This window comes from Carcharhinus amblyrhynchos, chromosome 18 (genome assembly GCF_965287045.1).
Source record: "Carcharhinus amblyrhynchos chromosome 18, sCarAmb.v2.hapA, whole genome shotgun sequence".
In the NCBI taxonomy this organism is placed as follows: domain Eukaryota; kingdom Metazoa; phylum Chordata; class Chondrichthyes; order Carcharhiniformes; family Carcharhinidae; genus Carcharhinus; species Carcharhinus amblyrhynchos.
Window position 1 is genome coordinate 9279407 of NC_137341.1, and position 13440 is coordinate 9292846.

General features: G+C 43.1%; 1 protein-coding gene across 1 annotated transcript; it reads left to right on the plus strand.

Moving 5' to 3' along the window:
- Nucleotides 1-3530: 3530 nt before the first annotated feature.
- LOC145354644 (methionine-R-sulfoxide reductase B1-A-like) lies at nt 3531-12625 on the plus strand. Its single transcript, XM_080206075.1, has 4 exons — nt 3531-3623; nt 6479-6621; nt 6721-6835; nt 11408-12625. Exons 1-4 carry the CDS (start codon nt 3569-3571, stop codon nt 11434-11436), a joined length of 342 nt encoding a protein of 113 aa, XP_080062201.1. The 5' UTR covers nt 3531-3568; the 3' UTR covers nt 11437-12625.
- Nucleotides 12626-13440: the final 815 nt, after the last annotated feature.

The following is a 13440-nucleotide window of genomic DNA, read 5'->3' on the forward strand; positions in this document are numbered from 1 at the left end:
GAAATACCATTGCACGAATGCTCAGTCTCATTGCTGGCCGTGGTTCTCCCCCACCACTCCAGTGTAAGGTATGGACCATGGAGATCACCCTGGCTGCCGGCCTCTCAGTTCTCTTGAGGTCTCATTCAGTTGATAGCACTCCTACTTTGCCAGAAAGCTGTGGGTTCACATCCTCTTCCAGAGGCTTCTAACTCAAAAATCTAGACTGACCCTCCAGTGCAGTATTGAGGGAGGGCTGTGTTGTTGGAGGTGCTCTCTCAGGTGGATCGAAAAGATCCTATTGCAATATTCATGGACTGATGGAAGTCTGTGATGAACAACCTCCTCTTTGGGACCTGGTACCTGAATAGAGAGAAAGGGCTCTTATAGATTTAATTTATCTAGGTTGATGATATTGCAAAGTCTTACAAGAAGATGTTTTAGTCATTATGGGCTAGTCAACTAAACTGAACTTATTTATGACCCAGGTTTGTAAAGGCTGGGTCTGCTCTACTCTGATAATTAAGCTGTCATTCCTGCTGAAATAAGTACTTATATTCACATAACGTTTTCTCATCGCCAGCGAACATCTCGAAGTGCTTAGTCCTCCCCAGTGTCCCAGCCAATATTTATCGCTCATTTAACATCACCTGATCTGCTCTGTGTGCAAACCGACTGCCTCATTTCCCACAAGGACTGCTTCTCAGAAATACATCACTGCCTGTAAAGCACTCTGGGCCACCCTGAGGTTGTGACAGGCGCTATTTAAATGCAAGTCTTCCTTGCTCAATTTGGTCAATTTGTGCATATCAGGATGGTCCAGGCAAAGGAAAATACGGTGTCCACCGGTTTGCTGAAGGCCTTCGCAATCCTCTAAAGCCTGGAATGGATAATGGACAGGCAGAATAAGATTATCATTCATTTGAATAAATTTCCTTTGTCTTTTTGGATGTCCTTGATTATTACAAAGCCCATTCAGGCCAAGGTGTCCTTGATAATTTATGTTCTACCGTGATCTCCTGCCACTTCTCCTCATCAAACCCTAGCACAGATACTTCAATTCCTTTCTCCCTCCTGTTCGTATTGAGATTCCCCGAAAAATATCTGTTATTCTAGCTCAGACCAGACAGGGCTGAATGGCCTCTTTCTGTGCTGTTACCATTCTATCATTCTATTCACTTGAACTACTTATTGTGATTGCATGGTCCAAACTCCCTCCTATCAATGGGTAGAGAGGTTTCTCTACAATTCCCTGCTGGATTTATTAAAGAACAAAGAAAATTACAGTACGAGAACAGGCCCTTTGGCCCTCCAAGCCAATGCTGATCATGACGCCCTAACCAACCAAACAAAAAGACCTACTGCCCTTACTTGGTCGATATCCCTCTATTCCCTCCCTAATCATGTACCCATTCAGATGCCTCTTAAATGTTGCTTATGTGCCTGCTTCCACCACCTCCTCTGGCAGTGCGTTCCAGGCACCCACTACTCTCTGCATGAAAAACTCCCCCCACACATCGCCCTTAAACATTCCCCCTCTCACGTTGAACCTGTGCCCCCTCGTAATCGACACTTCTAGCTCGGAAAAAATGCCTTTGACTATCCATCCTGTCTATGCCTCTCAGAATTTTGTAGAGCTCTATCAGATCTCTCCTCAGCCTCCATCTTTCCGGTGAAAACATCCCTAGTTTATTCAACCTCTCCTCCTAACCAATGCCCTCGAGACCAGGCAACATCCTGGTTAACCTTCTTTGCACTCTCTCCAAAGTTTCCTTCTGGGAGCGTGGCAACCAGGACTGCATACAGTAATCCACATGTGGCCTAACCAAGGTTAATTAGTGACTATTTTATATTTAGAACCTCTGGTTTTGTAAGAACATGGTGACTTGTGGCACTAGTGTCCCTGCTCCGATCCAGAAGCTCTGGGTTCAAGCCCCACCCTGGGACTTGATGGCCAAGGAAGTTGTGTTCATGATGTGACCAAACAGGTTGATTATCTGCCAATAAATCCCTGCAATAGGCCTATGGCTGGTGATAAGAGTGGGAGAGTTTGCTGGTCAGCTGTACTGTAGAACGGCAATCCACTGCAGCACGTTGCCAAATATAACCATGGAGGAATCCAATGGAAATCTGTGAACAACGATGCCCTCTAAGGGGAATAATACCCATACTAATAATTATAGAGGTGAATAGAAGTCTCATTAATAACTGTGTCCAGTGAAAGGACTATATCGAAGAAAAGGCTAGTTTAACAGCAGGCACAGGATAGTAAGCTGCTATAGAAAAGTCAGTAAAATAAAAATGTTTTTTAAAAGATAAAAACTTTGCAGAAAATAAAATGTCTTAATCTGGGCAAGGTCATTTAATCAGACATTGGATTGGGAGGATTGATTTGTGTTCTAACACAGCTGGGGTGTCCAAATGTCGTTGGAACAAAAACTTACTGATGCTATTAAAATCTCACACTGATTGGATATTATAATTAAGCCAGCGTGAAGTGATTGTGATTGGTTTTAATATCTGTACCTTATGCATGATGTAACCTTAATCAATAACTGTGAGTAGATAGAAATAACTTCTATCCTTTTTTATTCATCTGTGGGACACAGGCATCACTGGCTGACCAGTATTTATTGCCCACCCCAGGTTCCCGTTGAGAAGGTGGTGGTGAGCTGCCTTCTTGAATCGCTGCAGTCCATGCACTGTGGGTTGATCCTCAATGCCATTAGGGAGGGAACGCCAGGATTTTGACCCAGCAACTACAAACGAATAGCGATATATTTCCAAGTCAGGATGGTGATTGGCTTGGAGGGGTACTTGCAGGTGGTGGTGTTCCTGTGTATCTGCTGACCTTGTCCTTCTCGCTGAAAGTGGTCATGTGTTTGGAAGATGCTATCTAAGGATCTTTGGGGAATTGCTGCAATGCATCTTGTAGATAGTACACACGGCTGCTACTTAGTGTTGGTGGGTGGAGGGCTTGAATATGGATGTGATGCCAATCAAGTGGGCTGCTTTGTCCTGGATGGAGTCAAGCTTCTTGAGTGTTGTTGGAGCTGCACCCTTCCAGGCAAGTAATTGATATATGATATTCATGTACTTGAATTTGAAACTATAACTGCTTGACTATTCCATAATTCTGGGTTCTGTCTAGTTACCAGCACTGCCTCTAACTTTACAGGGCCCTGGCTTGATTCCATCAGATCATTTTGTGATAGTCCATTGCCTCAAAGGCACTATACAAATGCAAGTTGTTGACTTGGCAATAAATGCCCCTTTGACAAAGCCCTGACAACAAAGTCCTGAAAGAGGAGGGAAAACTTTCAGAAATATATCCTTGGCAGTTCACCATTGGTTTCTCTCACTCCTGGCTCAATGACGCCCTCCTCAGGTCTATCCGTGTAACCTCAGCTCAACCAGCCCCCTGAGCATGCGCCCTCTCACCGGCCAGACTCCCGGGCGCATGCGTTCTTCCCCTGCCGGTCGCCGGCCCCTGAGCATGCGCCCTCTCCCCGGTCTGCCCCTGGCGCATGCGCTCTTCCCCTGCTGGCCGCCGGTCCTTGGCGCATGTGCCAGCCTGAGGGCCGGGGTGATGGCGTTCTGCTCCTTTGCCGGTGGGGAGATTTATAAAGATCACTTCGAAGTGGGTAAGTCCCGGGGAAGCCGGGAATGGGACCGCTTCGGGCTTCAGGTTCACCTCTTCAAAACCCGCGCTGAACTTCGGTCAAATATCAGTCTGGTGAAAGTGGCGGAACCGGTAAAAACTCAGAGACTCAGTCTCCCAAATCCCTCAATCCCCAAATCCCCCTATCCCTCAGGCCCCAAATCCCCCTATCCCTCAGGCCCCAAATCCCCCTATCCCTCAGGCCCCAAATCCCCCTATCCCTCAGGCCCCAAATCCCCCTATCCCTCAGGCCCCAAATCCCCCTATCCCTCAGGCCCCAAATCCCCAACTCCCAAATCCCCAACTCCCAAATCCCCAACTCCCGAATCCCCTAAATCCCGAATCCCCAACTCCCAACTTTCCCTCTCCCTCAATCCCCAATTCCTAAATCCCAATCCCTGTCTTTATTCTCACATTTTCCAGATTCCAACTCCCTGCCCTTATTCCCCAAACCTTAATCCTCACAGTAACTTCTTTGCAGTGTTAATGCCTACTTGTGACGCTGTAAATAAACTTAAAAAAAACTGTCCTTGTTCCCAATCCCTGTCTTTATTCCTAAATCCCAAATTCCAATTCCCAAATCCCATTCTCAAATCCACATTGCAAAATCTCAACCTAACATCCCAAAATCCCAAACTCAGAGGTTTTTGATTTGATTTATTATTGTCACATGTATCAGTGTACGTGTGAAAAGTATTTTTTCTTGCGTGCTATACAGACAAAGTATACCATTCATAGACTACATAGAGAAGGAAAGGAGAGGGTGCAGAATATATTGTTACAGTCATAGCTACGGTGTAGAGAAAGAACAACTTAATGTGAGATAAGTCCATTCAAAAGTCTGAAGGCAGCAGGGAAGAAGCTGTTCTTGAGTAGGTTTGTACGTGGCCTCGGACTTTTGTATTTTTCTCCAGATGGAAGAGAGATTGTGTGGGGCCCTTAATTCTGTTGGCTGCTTTTCTGAGGCAGTGCGAAGTGGAGGCAGTGAGAAATGTAGACAGTGTCAATGGATGGGATGCTGGCTTGCATGATGGACTGGGCTATGTCCACAACCCTTTGTAGTTTATTTTCGTCTTGGTCAGAGCAGCAGCCATACCAAGCTGTGATGCAATCAGAAAGGATGCTTTCTATGGTGCATTGTAAAAATTGGCGAGAGATTGAGTCCCAATTCTCCTGTCCTCAATTCTATCTCCCTGTTCCAGTTCCTCCAGTTACAAAGTTTCCATCGCCAATCCCTCTATTTATTCACCAGTCCCTTAAAGCAGACTCCCAGTCTGTGTTTGCTCTCCCCCATGGACAGGAGAGAATATTATTAGGAGCGAGGACTGAAAGTGCAGGTAAATCCCAGCTTCACCTGGAATGAGCATTTGGGACATTTGGCCGTGAGAGGGTGAACGGTCAGGTGTTGCAACTCTTGCACTTGCCATGGGGAGAGGATGGGATAGCTGAAGAGTGGACCAGACAGTCACACAGAAAGCACTCTCTTTAGAATGCTCGAAGGCTCTGGAGTCAAAGCTTTTTGTTCCAGATTTATGTAATTAACTTGATTTAAATTTCACAGAGGTGGGATTTGAATTCATATTTTTGGAGCATTAATCCAAGCTTCTGCATTAACTAGTGCAGTAACAGAACCATGGTGCTCCAATTCCCAGCCATACCATTCTTCTGGCTTCTGTTGAGTTGCATCAGTGGCAGGAAGCTGAGGAACAGGGAAGGCATAGTGGAGCAGCGAGTTAATTGACAAATGATTGCAAAGTCAGGGTGTTGCAGGACTAAATGTGTCCTGCAAATCAGTCACTCAATCTGTGTTCCGTCTCTTCAGTGTTGGAGAGACTGTTGTGAGCAGCAAATAGATATGTTAATCTGAAAGGAGTAGAATTAGTTTGAACACTTTGTTTTGTGGAGATAGGGTTGAGGGAATATAAAGTGGGTCTCATTGGACAAGTTTAAGTTTTAGGTTTATTTATTATTGTCACAATTACACTAACACTACAGTGAAGTTACTGTGAAAATCCCCTAGTTGCCACACTCTGGAGAATTTAGCATGGCCAGTGCACCTCACCAGCATGTCCTTTGGACTGTGGGAGGAAACGGACTGTGGGTGGCACGGTAGCACAGTGGTTAGCACTGCTGCTTCACAGCTCTTGGGACCTCGGTTCAATTCCTGGCTCGGGTCACTCTGTGTGGAGTTTGCACATTCTCCCTGTGTCTGCATGGGTTTCCTCTGGGTGTTCCGGTTTCCTCCCACAGTCCAAAGATGTGCAGGTTAGGTTGATTGGCCATGTTAAAATTGCCCTTAGTGTCCTGAGATGTGTAGGTTAGAGGGAGAAGTGGGTAAATATGTAGGGATATGGGGTAGGGCCTTGGTGAGATTGTGGTTGGTGCAGACTCGATGGGCTGAATGGCCTGTTTCTGTACTGTAGGGTTTCTATGATTTCTATGAAACTGGAGCACGGAGAGAATGTGCAGAGTCCGCACAGATGGTGACCCAAACTGGGAATTGAACCCAGGTCCTTGGTGCTGTGAAGCAGCGGTGCTTACCACTGTGCCAACGTGCTGCCCAAGTTGATCTGGGAGAGTGGGAAGAGGGGAGATTTTAGCGAAACTAGAGAGAGATGAGACCTGGGGGGGAGGGAAGCCTTGAAGTTTGACTTGATTAAACTTTATACTTCAAATGTAAAAAATTGTTTGTGTGCATTAGGATGTTGGAAAAACCATGGTCTTAAAATACATTAAATTCTAGGAAAACAGGAATATAAGTATTTTCTGTCATTGATCTAGTTGTTATTGTACATGGTGCTGACGTTCCGTTTTGTCCATTGTTTGTTTTCAATATAGGGATATACGTCTGCACAAAGTGTGGACATGAGTTGTTCTCAAGTCGAGCTAAATATAACCATTCCTCACCATGGCCTGCTTTTACTGAAACCATTTATCCAGACAGCCTATCAAAAAGAAAAGATGGCAGAAATGCCCTAAAGGTAGGAGGTCGCATGTGGTATGAAATGGAAGGTTATTTCTTGTCTCTCTGATGGTGTTAGGTGCCTAAGTAGCACAATTCTAAAATCTCTTTACTTCAGGTTTCTTGTGGGAAGTGTGGCAATGGACTAGGTCATGAATTTCTCAATGACGGGCCCAGTCGAGGCCAGTCACGTTTCTGAATATTCAGCAGCTCGTTGAAGTTTGTTCCCAAAGGTAAGTGTGTTGTGACCAATTCAGTTTATAACAGCTCTGAATGGCTGGAGAAGATTGGCTTTGCTTGTATGGTCTTGTTTCCTTTAAATTTAAATCCAGTCAAACTAAACCAGTTTTGCAAGTAGAACTGCAGCAAGAAACAAATTAAAATTTATTTTTATTAGTGTCATAAGTTGGCTCAACAGTGTAGTGAAGTTATTGTGAAAAATCTCTGAGTCGCCACACCCCAGTGCCCCCCACGGAGGGAGAATTTAGCGTGGCCAATACACCTAACCAGCTTTCAGACTGTGGGAGGAAACTGGAGCATCCAGAGGAAACTCAACGGATATGGAGAGAATGTGCAAACTCCACACAGTGACTCAAGCTGGGTGTTGAACCCTGGTGCTGTGAGGCAACAGTGCTAACCACTGTGCCACCGTGCTGCTTCAGAGTGATGATGGTGTAGATGGTTTATTAACAGGGAAGCAGGAGGTTCTCCAGACAGACAGACACACTGTGAAAGTGAACCCAGATCCCTGGCACTGTGAGGCAGCAGTGCAATCACTGTGCTGCCGTCAGTCTACCCAAACAAGCTGTGCAAATGGAACCTGCAGTAAGAATCAAATTGTTGTACTTCATTAAATTCCTGTGTCACTGAATCAGACTTGTTTGCCATTTCAAATGTTGGAACGTCGCTTTGCAGCAAGTGTTGACATTTCAGCACACTATCTACACTACTTAGTTTCCTGATAAATAGAACAGGCACGTTTATTTATCAGGTGGAGTCTTTGTGTTCTGCTGAATCATGAGGGTAGGGTTGGTAATAGCAACATAACTTATTGATTTTATAAAGAACGAGACTTTGAAATCAGTATTGCATAACAAAATAAGAAGTCTCTCACACCAGATTGAAGTCCAACAGGTTAATTTGGAATCACAAGCTTTCAGAGCACTGCTCCTTTATCAGGTGAGCTCTTTCATCACTCACCTGATGAAGGAGCAGCACTCCAAAAACTTGTGCTACCGGATGAACCTGTTGGACTTTAACCTGGTGTTGTGAGACTTCTTACTGTGCCCACCCCAGTCCAACGTCGGCATCTCCACATCATGAATGACAAAGTAAGTCTTCAAAAGATCCATGTTGAATAAATGTGCATGAAAAAGTAGGCTTATTAACACTGCAATGAAGTTACTGTGAAATTCCCCTAGTCACCACATTCCAGTGCCTGTTTAGGTACATTGAGGGAGAATTTAGCACGGCCAATACACCTAACCAGCACATCTTTTGGACTGTGGGAAGAAACCCACACAGAGATGGGGAGAACATGCAGACTCCACACAAACAGTGACCCAAGCCAGGAATTGAATCCAGGTTCCTGGTGCTGTGAGGAAGCAGTGCTAACGGTGCCACCCTAGTTAACTACACACACTTTAATGTTAAAATGAACACTTTTGATTGATTGAATATGGGATGGAGGTGATGGTAGATAGGGTTGGGATGAGGACTAAACAAAGATAAAGACAATAGGAGACCTCTCTCTATACCCTCAGAGCATTGTGCATCTTTGTACGTGAATTCTGACCTAACTTACCTGCTTCAGATAGCTTACGCCAACTTTGTCACGAAGTGTTTTGGACAAGAGTGCCACCTACATTTTCAGTACATTTACTGTGACCATTCATCCTTTTGACTATGTGCTGGATAGAAGCATTGTACAAACCTCAGGGAACAAGTTTCTGTTTCAGCATCTCTGATCCTCAGACAGGGAGAACTTCAGCAAAGAGGCCGAATTTGTCGTTGCAGTATCGGGAAATGTGAGGAACCGAGATGTTGTTATCCTAGTTTCAAAACATGGTGACAAAGTCGACCTGACAAAAGTGGATCTGTTGGTTTCACAATAGCAGTGGAAATAGTGAAATCAGTTGTCTATAAACTTGACCGAGTTCTGTTACTTAGCAGCAAACATTAGTTCAGAGGGGAAGATTCTGTCTGATAGACTTTCTTAACCTTTTGTTGAGAGCGGGTGAACTGCAGAAACTCCAATGACAAACATTGAATTAAGAAAGGGATAAGAATTTCTGTGGCTGAGAAAGAAGCAGATATGTGTTTAAGGAAATTGTATTGAAGATCAAATGAGTACTGCATATTGTGCTCTAGAATTGACAGTCAGGGCCTGATTCTCTCTCATTTACATTGCCCAACTGTCTATATAAACTAGCAGGATTCACAGAGAATATTAAGCTGGGGCAAAAGATGGATCCTTCAAAGGAACGCGATTTATAAAATGGGTTAGATAAAATATGTAAATGCATGCCTTTTATAGCAGATGGGACAAGTGCCAAATGAACAGCATAGATATTTTGCGAATGGCATCAAAGTAATTTGGATAAAACTGAAAAGAATCTTTGGGTATTAAGAACGGTGTTCATGTCAAACCCGCGCAGGATGACAATCAAAAAAAGCTATTAGAATGCTACAGTATCAAAGCAAACAATGTGCTGAACTCTTTTGACAAAATAGTCATGTAGTTCATATGAGGTTATTACTTAAACTATATGGTGCACGAGTCACACTACACTTCCGGGGCACTAACCCGATCTTTAGTCACAGAAACATTAGGTAGATATTTAAAGCCCTAAAAATGATTCAAAGAAAACCAGTTTTAGAATCAGGAAATGACAGATACATTACACAAATATTTTACATCTGTCCTCACAGTCAAAGATGTAAAAAGCATTCCAAAAATAATGGAGAACCAAGAAATTAAAATTGGAAGTAGAGAAATGGAATATTGGCATTTACAGCTAAAGGAATAGAATATAAAGGTAAGGAAATATTGTTGTGACTATACAAGGCATTGGTGAGGCCACACCTGGAGTATTGCGCACAGTTTTGGTCCCCTTATTTGAGGACAGATGTAATGGCATTGGAGGCAGTTCAAGAAGGTTCAGTGATTCCAGAGATGAGGGGGCTGTCGTATGAGGAGAGATTGAGCAGTTTAGGCCTATATTAGGCTCTGGAATTTAAAAGAATGAGGGGAGATCAAATTGAGGTACACAAGATAATAAAAGGTACGGATAAAGTAGATGTGGAGCAGATGCTTCCTCTTGTGGGACATTCTAGGATGAAAGGTCATAGTCTTAAGGGTAAGCAAAGGTACCGAAGGTAGCAAATTTAAAACAGAGTTGAGGAGAAACTATTTCTCCCAAAGAGTTGTGGATCTGTGGAATTCGCTAGCCCAAAGTGTGGTAGATGCTGGAACAGGGCATAAAAGTAAGGAAGAATTAGGCAGATTTTTAATTGGTAATGGGTTGAAAGGTACTGGGGGAAAAAGCAGGAAAATGGGGGTGAGGAGCATATCAGCCATGATCGAATGGCAGAGCAGACTCAGTGGGCCGAATGATCTAATTCTGCACGTATACCTTATGAACTTACATAAGAAAGGAATGGGACTAAAAGCTGACAGATGATTAGGACCCCAATGGCCGTCATTCTCAAATGCCAAGATATTGTCCCAAGTAAACAGCTACTTGGAGCCACTGGGTATCAGGTGGGGTCTAATGTTGGCGAACTGCTCTAAGAAGAGCATGACATGGTACCCTGTCAAAGGTACTAATGCCTGCTATGACACCCCAAGGTTGTATAAAGTTGTAGTAAAAGTTTGTTCATCCTGATGAACTTCAGCAACATTTTTAGTGCAGAAAAAAACATTTCAATTGAAGCTCTTATTGCAAATAGTCAGTTCAATATTATCATTTTGATAGTCATCTTAAACTTATTATTTTGACTTGACGCAGAACATTGCAGCTTTTATTGCATTGGGTGAGAAGGTAAATGATGGAACCAAAGCTTAATATTCAATTTTTAATCTTGTGTGTTTTGGCTTAATTTCATTCAATATTTAAGTTTAAATAGAGCTGTTAGTATTTTTCAGATGTCAGGAAAGACATAAACCTGTGAAACCTGATTCGTTGATGTATCATTGTGTTTATGTATAAAACCATTGTTTTGTGCAATAAGTGCACTAATAGATTTAATTACTATTCTTACTACACAAAACAATGGGTGGCATGGTGGCACAGTGGTTGGCACCACTGTCTCTGTGCCAGGGACCTGGGTTCGATTCCCAGCCTTGGGTCACTGTCTGTGTGCGGTCTGCATGTTCTACCCGTGTCTGCGTGGAGTCTGCACGTTCTACCCGTGTCTGTGTGGGTTTCCTCCCACAGTCCGAATGACGTGCTGGTTAGGTGCATCGGCCATGCTAAATCCTCCCTCAGTGTACCTGAGCAGGCGCCGGAGTGTGGCACCTCGGGGATTTTCACGATAACTTAATCTCAGTGTTACTTGTGACCCGAACTTAAGAGATTTGTTCTAGTCATCACTGTGTGGACGCAGCTGGGTATGATGCAAAACTATTTGACAAGTAGTTTATTTACCTATGCAAATTGACTAGATTTAGGATACAACACTTTTTTATTGAACTTAATTTTAATAGATTTATAATACATCTGAACGAACTAGTTATCAAGTAAGTGCAGATAGGAAAAAACTTATTGTGCAAAATGTTAAATTGTCTTTTCTTCCATTTGCAGTCAATAATGGACCTCTTGAGGAAAAATAAGGCGAGCATAGAACAACTACTTTATGAATCAGCTGGAATTTGTAATGTTCTTGAAAATGCCAAGCAGCTAAACATATAGAATAATTACTGTTTCATCTGGAAATAACAACTTGGGATGGTATTTTGTTTTGGTGTGTAGTCATTACATGAAGTTTTCTGGATAAACTCTTGAATGTCCAGAAGATAGATACTTTCATGATTACACTGACAAAAATACTTGCTGCTTTAAGTAAGTTGGACTTGATTTTGAAATGTTATCTACTCTTTTGAAATCATGAAATAAAGCACAATGTGGGAGTTGGGGAACAGTTGCTGCAGCTTGGTTTTCTCTGGGAATCTGCAACAGAAAGCAGTCCTACTTATTTGTCCAAATAATGCTTTGCGTCGCTAAGATACTAGGACAAACTATTCAACTAACATGTCGCCTTATCAGTTAAAGTGAGCTACACTCCTAATCTTAAGCAAATAGTGACTAGTGACACCAAATCTTGCAGTATGATTCTAAAACAACAATCCCTTCAGCTAAGCATTTACACAGCGTATTATTGTTTAAGTTCTGTAAGAAACATATTTTACAGAAAAGGAATGTATGTGGGAGAATCACAGGAATTAACAGGGAATTATAATTTAAATATCATTTAAGTCCCGGCTATGTGATCGACTTTGGTGTCATTGCTGTCAATTAAGTAGGAAAGTCATTACATTGAAATGCAGTGGATTGGTCAGCAATCTTCTTTTTATTACAGTATTAATCACCAAGGCCCTGATTTTACCTGTACAGCCGCCTGAGGCTCATAAGATCGTGCCTGAGGGCAACGGGGAATGCCGTTCTGCGAACCTCACCCTCTGCCCTGATTTCGGGGTGGCTGTGCCTGTAAAATCAGGGCCCAAGTATCAATAGTAATTTCTGTAGTCAGTCAAATGGCCAATGGACCCTTTCTTCTCTGCAGCCCTCCTGCTATACTTAAGGACACATAGAATAAGTAGCAGGTTAATATTGTGGAGGGTAATGAAGATTCTTGGAGGAGTTGAGTGGGAGATGAATGAAATTAAAGATTGAAGTTTATCTTTTCAATGATTCTTTTAACACTGTGTGCTTTGTTTGGAGTAAGTGTTTCTGATTAGATTTTAAACCCACAAAATAATATATGTACTGTAGACTTTTCTCAATTAAAAAATATTTTGGATCTATTGTTCATATTTGCAGTTCATTTATTTTGCCAACGGTTTGGCTTTCTTCCCCAACTTTTGCGTTTGGCCTTCTCAACTTGGAGTGACGTTAATAAGAATGGGAAAGAAATCATTCAGGTACGTAGAGTTGAGGAAATGGATTTGGCTGATGGCTCAGTGGGTAAGTCTGCCTGGGAGCTTTTCGTGTCACTGTCCCATTCTGTGTTGATCTCGGTCTATATGGACTATTGGTGAGGATGTGGTCTGCAAGTGCGCATGGTCTGGGGCCCTCGTGACAAGTGACCACGTGGTGAGGTGTTAGACCACAACTTAAGGAACGCAGTAGCATAAGTTCAGGAGAAGACGAAAGAAAATTGAGGCAGGGCGGTCATCTATATGGAATGGAGCAATCAAATAATGCATACCCTCAATTTTTCAATCAAAACCATAAGAGCTAGGCTTATCTTGACTTGGTATTAGCTAGTGATTTTAAAAGTCAAAGTTATAGCAATGCTTGGGAACAGGGGCCAGAAACCTAACGTGATCTGGAAGTCTGAAATATCTAAGGCGGTGATGTTGATATGGCAATGATGGTTTAAAGAAAAAAGGAGGAAGTAACCATTTCAACACAGCACCTTTTGGGGCAGCACAGTGGCTAGCACTGTTGCCTCACAGCGCCAGAGAGCCGGGTTCGATTCCCGGCTTGACTCACTGCGCGGAGCCTGCACATTTTCCCCGTGTCTGCGTGGAGTTTCCTCCCACACTCCAAAGATGTGTGGATTAGGTGAATTGGCCATGCTAAATAGCCCCTTCGGGTCACGGGGACTAGCTAAG